Genomic DNA, 7,789 nt, shown 5'->3' with positions numbered 1-7,789 from the left:
TTTTATTAGAACTAAATACAAAGGGTCATATTAAATTAAATATATTTTTTAAATCTCTCTATATAGATAATTAGTAAACTTGGATTGTATTATCAGGGACAAAAATAATAAAATTTGGCAAAAAATGGCTAAAGTATGTCAAAATATTTGAAAATCAATATTTATGAAACTATAAGACCTTGGACATCTATTTTGATAAAACCTATTTAACTTAAAAAGAAGGAATATACCCAACTTTTAGTGTTATTTTTCAAATTCACCTAAAGCTTAAACCTATGATTTTTAAGATTGATTTCCAAAAGTCTTCCCTGGAGTCTACTATTGAAAAAATCTAAATATAGATATTAAATTAATTGTTTAGTCAAAAACTAAAACTTAAATGTTTGTGGTATTTTAATGATTTGTTGACTAGTTAATATTAAAGTACATCAGGTCTAAGTGTTTAATGTCATTACTTTAAAATCATTAGCAGCTGGTAGAGTTTTAAACAACAGCATTGAAATGAATAACTTAAATTTATTTAAATTACTAAATAACTCAGGCTAGTTTTTTTATTACTTAGTATGACTCAGGCCAGTAAGGTGTTATTAAAAAATCAGGATAATTTTAATATTTATTTAAAATCCCTAGTCTTTTTTCTAAATCATAAAAGAGATATTGTTGTTCTATCCTCAATAACTTTATAATTTATAACCGGGTTTCTTCAAAAACTTTGTTTTTATTGAATTGAAACTTTTAGTTAAAAAAAAAGTAAGGAATTAAATATTTTAAATATGACTCAGGATAGTTTAATGTCATTCAAGACAGATTTGAGCAAGGTTGCCACACACTTATCATTTAAAGAAATTTTGATGAAAAATAATAGTTTTAGCATAAAATTAGTAATAAAAAAATAATAAACGCATTTTTTTTACTTAAATAAAGCTTTAAATAAAATCTTGAATCTTCAAAATTTCAATAACATAGTCAATGTCTAGGGAACTAAAAGGCCTTAGAAACCTGATTTATTGAAACCAATATTAATTTAAAAGGAGGAATAAGCCCAACATTTAGTGTTATTTTTTAGTTCAACTAAAGCTTATTTTAGGATTGATTTCAAGCAGTATTTCCTGAAGTCTACCATTGAAAAAAAAGGCTTAAATATTTTTACTATACAAATTCTTTAATCAAAAACTACTGCTATTTTAGATTAAATGCTTGTGGTATTGAAATTATTTTTTAATAGTAAATGTTTAAAAATTAATAGGATATATATGTTTAATGTCTTTACAACCAAGTCCTTTGTAGCTAGTAGAGCTTGAATCATCAACATTGAAAAAGAGTTGTTTAAAAGTTAGATACTCAGGTTGATTTGAATTTTTTTAGATTTCAGGGTAACTCAGGCTAGTTTATATATATTATCTAGGATGACTCTAGCCAAATTAGTGTTATAAAAGAATCAAGGTAATTCACTAATATTATATCTTATTAGCCGTACCTTAATGATTTTTTGAATAGTGAATATTGGAATAAAAATAGGATAAAAAAGTTTAATGTTTAAACTCATTTGAAGCTGGTAGATTTTGAAGCAACAACAGTTAAGTAGAGATGTAAGTTAGTTCCTCAGGATAACTTTATTTTTTTTTAAGATTTCAGGTTAACTCTAGTTTAATGTTATTAGAACGATTTTAGCCAGTAAAGTATTTTACAAAATCAGAGTATTTCACTTATGTCATATTTTATAATACTTTTTTTTAATTTAAAAAATTTTAAAATTTATGTTATTTAAAAAAAAAGTTTAATAATAATTTAATGGATTAAAAGGTTCCAGCATTACTTAAGATATTTCTAAGTCACACAAAACAGATTTAAGTATTGTTGCCACTCACTTTAGCTACTAAAGACAGTTTTATTTTTTCTAGAACCTCACAACCTTACAATAACTCAAGCTTGTTTTAAGTTTTTAAACAAACTCAGGATGACTTAGGAAAGTTTGGATGTTTTATAAAAAATTCAGTATCTTTTAATATTTTTTGAAAGTATAAATCTATTTTTTTAGATCTTAAAAAAATCTAGTTGTTTCAGTTATAGTATTTTTATTCATTTTATACCAATAAAAGAAAACACTTGTTGTAAATTTTGAAAAAAAGTTTTAAATTTTAATATTGTAAAATGGTAATAAGATTGAACGCTTGAATAGCTTATTGGCTATTTTTTTCAAAGAAGTATGACAACTTTTATATTTAGTTATTGTTTTTTAAATATGAAAATACTCAATGCTATATAACCAATTATTTTTTGATAATTTTTAGTTCTAAGATCGTAGGAAAGCTTTTAGGATTTTTTGTATAAAAAAAGACTTTTATTAGAATTAAATACTATTACTTTTTATATTTGTTTATTCTTGTTTGGTTTAAAAATTAAATAAGGTTATTTCAAAAATTTGATTTTTAGTAACATTTAGGATTGTTGCACATTTTAATTAAGTTTTAGAAGTTTTTAATTTCTAAGCAAGTTTTTTTAACTTTGAACTAATTTTCTTGAAATATTCTGTGGTTATTTACTCTCAAGATGAATTTTGCTATCAGAGGATATTAATAGGTAGTTAAGAAGTAAAGCAGTCGTGTCTAATGAAGGGGTGAATAATTGCGAAATTTAAACCTATTGAGCGAATAGAATATAAATGGGTATTCCTAAATTATACATTTTTTGACAAAGACTTAGAAACTGAAATATTTATAATTTATTAAAAATTCTTTTACCTCAAATATAGAGAAAAAATAATTCATATTTTAATAACTTAAAAACTTGTCGACTAAATTCATATAATTAAATTGATATTAAATAAAAAATAACTTTTAAAATACATTCGTAGACACAACTAATAAATTTTTACACTAACACGAAAAATGAGTATGGAAAAAGATTGCAACGCTTTGCTCGCTGATGTTATGGAGCAAGTAGGTACTCCTGACAAATTTCTTGATGAAGTGTTCGGTTATCTGAACATGGATACCAGTTTTTTCCAGGAAATTTCAGAAGACAACCAGTTTGGTTTGCTACCCGGTAAAGCCAAGCAAATGGTCGAAGAATGCTTTAGCAAACACCAAGACAGCGAAAAAGAAAGTGCGTTTTTCTTAAAAGAAGGAATCGAGGCTGATAATAGAAAGGAGAGAATTTCCAAAATGACGCAGGAGGACTTCCAGGCGGATCAGGAAAGTCACAACGGAGCACAGAGGGAAAAGTACACGTGGTCGCAGAGTGTCGATGAAATTAATGTCAAATTTCATCTTCCTTCGTACATCAAGAAGGCCAAACAAGTCCGTGTTGAGTACGACGATCAGCATCTCTCAATCGAAATTCAAAATAAAGATGCGAGCCAGCCGATGCTGAAGTTTATTGATGCTGACTTCAAGAAGAAGATAGACGCACACAAAGATTCAGATACTTTTTGGCAGGTTGAAAAAGGAGCTATCGAGGTAAGTATTTAAATTCTTAGTGTTCATTTCCTATGTGTAGAGAGTTTTTTTTTTGGTTACTTTTAAATCTAACTTATCATATTTTTTAGATGAACATTGAGAAGAAAACAGCTGAATTGTGGAACGCTCTTCTAGCTGATAAAGAAGAATTAGATGTTGAAAAAATGAAGCTTGAAATCTAATTCATTTATGATTAGGTGTTTTACGTAACTAAAGGGTGATAACTGATAGTTATGTATTAGTAATAATTACTTGTCGTTTTCTGGTAATAAACATTTAGAAAAATATTATTGTTGTTATATTTTACGTATGGATTCTTTACAATTAATATACTATATAGATTTCCTAAATATTTTTAGACAGCGTTTCTGGAACCATTTTCACAAGACCCCCATTAAAGAAATAAAACAGCTAGAACTCCCTCAGACATGATTTCTTAAAAAACTATTATTAAAAACGTTTATGATTTTTCTACTTTTCATCATAAACTCTAGAACATATATTGTTTATTGAACGATTAAAAAAAAAAGTACTCAAAAAGTTTGGTATAAGGACCTGATGTACAAAGGAACCTTTAGGTTATCGAGTCGTATACCACATGTTTATAAAGTTTCTTACGAGCTATTACACACAGTTTAATTATCATTTAAATATTTAAATCTTTAATAATAAACAATCATTTAAACGAAAAGAAAGATGAAATAAAACTAAACAAAAACTAACTGTATTTTTTGTTTTGTAATGTACTATGAATCTTGTTTAGTAACATATGAACTAAAAAATATATGTATCACTTTACATTAATTTTTAAAAGCAGATAAACAACACTAATAACAAACTTGTGAATATTTAAATTATAGGATACAACTCTTTAAAGAAAGTAAAATGTAATACGCTAAGACCTCTAAAAAAATTATTTTATATGTATTTTTATTAAATGGGTAATTTTTTTAAATTTAATAGTTTAATTTGAACAGTAAAAACAATTTTACATTTAAATAGTTAAACAAACTATTGTAAATTATACTTTTAATTTTTCAAGAAGTGATTTTTATAATAACTGAATTTAACTTTTATAAAATATAAAGATAGATACTGTGAAATTAATGCTTTTAATAAGATATAAAAATTAAAAACTATAATAATTATAACAGTAAGGACGTTAACAACAACAAATTTCCTTCTATTGTTAAATATTCTTTTTATTTTTTTGTTAATACTTGTCAAAGTCTAAAACTGTAATAATAGAAAGTAAATTTAAAATTAAGAAGTAGAAAGTAAATTTTTATGATTACTGAACTTAACTTTTATAAAATATAAAGATAAATACTGTTAAATCTATGCTTTTAATAAGAAATAAAGATAAAAAACTATAATAATTATAACAGTAAGGATGTTAACAACAACAAATTTCCTTCTATTGTGAAATATTCTTTTTTTTTTGTTAATACTTGTCCAAGTCTAAAAATGTAATAATAGAAAGTAAATTTAGAATTATGAAATAGAAAGTAAATTTTTAATATTTAACAGTAACATCTAAATTAAATTTCGAATTTTGACCTCATGGCCTAATTTATGAAACTTTGATTTAGTATAATAAACGATGTAGTTAGTTTATAATTCGCGAAATTATATTAATTTATTTTCAAACATAACAACTTATTTTGTTTCCAACTCATTAAACCGGAAAGTTTACTGACTGTTTTTCAACACTTTTGTGGTACTTAAGTTAAGAATTAGTGTTAACATAGATGATACGCTAGCACTTATTAAACTTAAATTATATTTTTCAACGGTTACTTATTACGATAAGAAATAAATGTTTAAAACTTCTATGAAATAAAAGTTAAGTAAGTTCAGTAGAAACTTTTAAACAAATATTCTAAACTAATAATTTAATAATGTGAGGTTTACTAGTTTATTTAAGTATAAAAACTGTAATGATTAATTACAATTTTGGAAGCTAATAGTTTTGTATTTTTCAAACGTAGTAAACACATTTAGCTAAATTCTTAACACCAGACTTAAATAACCAAAACGAAAAAAAATACATATTTGGTATCGTATACCCTTGGTTACTGTTACAACCACAAAAATGTATATATGATGCTTATGATTTTTATTGTTTTAAAAATATGGTGTCCAAGTTCTTATGCTAAGTTACGTGTCTTACTAGTAACTAACTGTGTTTAAATTACAACTATTGGTCTTACCTAAAGTAACTTATTCATATATTGTAAATTAAACATAACTATAATAAATTTAAAGTATCTTTTATTATAAAATAATAACTATCAAACCTAAACAAAGAAACTGTATTAAATCAATACAATAGTAAAAATTATGATAAGTATTAACAATCGTTAAGTTCTATGAAACACTAACATTTTAGTTGAATTAATGTACTTTGATATTCTTGTTGCTCGAAATAATACGCTTGATATAAGATGCTCGATGATCTTTAGTTATTCTGGCAGTATTGCCTAAATAAAATAAAACCTGTACTTAAATTTTCTGTTAGTTTTCATTTTTAAAAGCAGAGTTATTACGAACAAACTTCTAGCTTTTTCCGAAAGCTCTTCTTATCTGTTCTTTATTAGACCAGACTAGACACTAAAGCTAGGAAGTCTAAGTTTAAGAAGTTACAGAAACTACAACTGCTAGTTATACATTATAATGAATTTCTAAGTTTTGGTGTAATTAATAATTGAAAAAAGCTTCTGGTATATTTTTCAATAGAAAAAACGTGTTTTTTTGTTTTGTTTAATAATATTTATTCTTTTGTTCATAAGTATTTTAACTTATTTCTCTATTTTTTTTTCTTCTTCAAAAGTTAGTTATACTTTTAAATTCATTTTATTTTTTTCTATAGAAGTAATATTTAGTGCTTAAGTAGTACTAAACTGCTGAGTAAGTGTTTTTTTTTATAGATAGTTTAACAATACTGTGCTGAGTTTTTATCTTTGGGTGGCGCACACATGAAAATGAGCTTAAATTTTTCTTTAATAAACACTTGATTAATCAAAATAAATATTTAGTGTTTTATTAGCTTTAGTTTACCACAATATAAATTCATTTAAGTAATGATAGTTTTGATATTAAGTTTCAATGAGATTAATTTTGTTCTTATTGTTCTTTATGTTTGAAAAACTTGGAAATCTTACTTACAATTTTTATATTTTGTTAACTTTTAACTCCAAATATATTTAATTAATTTTTTTTGGAATATTTTTGTTTTCCATCTATTTGTACTTCAAAGTTGAATATTTTCTTAAAAATATAATCTTAGTATCGTTCACATTTTAAAATATTTATACATTAGTGAGCTACTGAATCCAAGAATTTAGGATTCGGCCGAATCCAAATCTTAATCCAAGTCCGAATCCGAATATCTAAATAATTGGGATGTTAAGGTAAAAGCTGCATGTAATGTAAATACAATGCAAGTTTATAAATAATTATTACGGATCGTGTTATTACTTAATTAGCTAATTGATTTTATCCAAAATTTTATCCATGCAAGCAACACTAATAATTAACTTGTATTTTTGTTATGCAAAATAAATAAATCATCGACTTAAAAAAATGCCTAAGGCAGAAAACAAATCACTAACAAATTTAAAAATTTTCACGTTTGAATTTAAGAGTTAGTTTTTATTGTGACCATAAACGAATTAGAACATAAACTTTTGCAAGTGTTCATATTTCTAAAACAAAGTACAATTGAAAATAACTAAGCGCCGTGATGAACTGAAATAGAATACCAACTAAAGTAAAGTCTAAAAAAGAATAGGAATTAGATGTATAATAAAAAGTTTTAAAATGGTGCTTAGGATTGAAAATTTACCATTACAAAAAAGAAATAAAACTAATCTTAACTGCTGTTTAGAAATATAAAACGGACTACAACTGCAAAAGTACTACAAAAGACTATTCTTGTTTTTCAAGTTGTGGTTTAGAAATAAAGTCTTTTGCCGGTCTTAGGAAGCAAGCAATTAAACTTTTCCTCGTACAAATTACCATCTTTAAAAAATTATCTTTCAGAATACACAGAAGATGATAGTGCGGCAAGATATTTACTTGTAAAGCTAAGTAGATGTGGTTATTTTGACTTTATCCTCTTCAGTTTCTACATTCAAGTTTTCTTTAGCAAAAGAGCCCTTTATTTCTGCTTCAACTTCTTCATCAATAGAATCCTGTTCTTCGTCCCCTGTGTAGCTATGTTTTAATCTATTTTAACAAGTTATAGTAAGTTGAAAACTACTTCGTATCAAAATTTACAAAGGGATGTGGTTTTGTTTTCTCTGGTGGCAGTATAGAAGAAAAGTCTT

At 25.0% G+C, this 7,789-nt stretch overlaps 1 protein-coding gene across 1 annotated transcript; it reads left to right on the top strand.

Moving 5' to 3' along the window:
* Window positions 1-2,888: 2,888 nt before the first annotated feature.
* On the top strand, window positions 2,889-3,640 carry LOC145839045 (nudC domain-containing protein 3-like). Its single transcript, XM_082946657.1, has 2 exons — window positions 2,889-3,458; window positions 3,548-3,640. Exons 1-2 carry the CDS (start codon window positions 2,889-2,891, stop codon window positions 3,638-3,640), a joined length of 663 nt encoding a protein of 220 aa, XP_082802783.1.
* Window positions 3,641-7,789: the final 4,149 nt, after the last annotated feature.

The sequence above is a fragment of the Thalia democratica genome, chromosome 6, assembly GCF_965202585.1.
Source record: "Thalia democratica chromosome 6, ktThaDemo2.hap1.1, whole genome shotgun sequence".
Taxonomy (NCBI): domain Eukaryota; kingdom Metazoa; phylum Chordata; class Thaliacea; order Salpida; family Salpidae; genus Thalia; species Thalia democratica.
The sequence above is the reverse complement of the archived record's forward strand: the minus strand, read 5'-3'. Positions and strand labels throughout refer to the sequence as shown.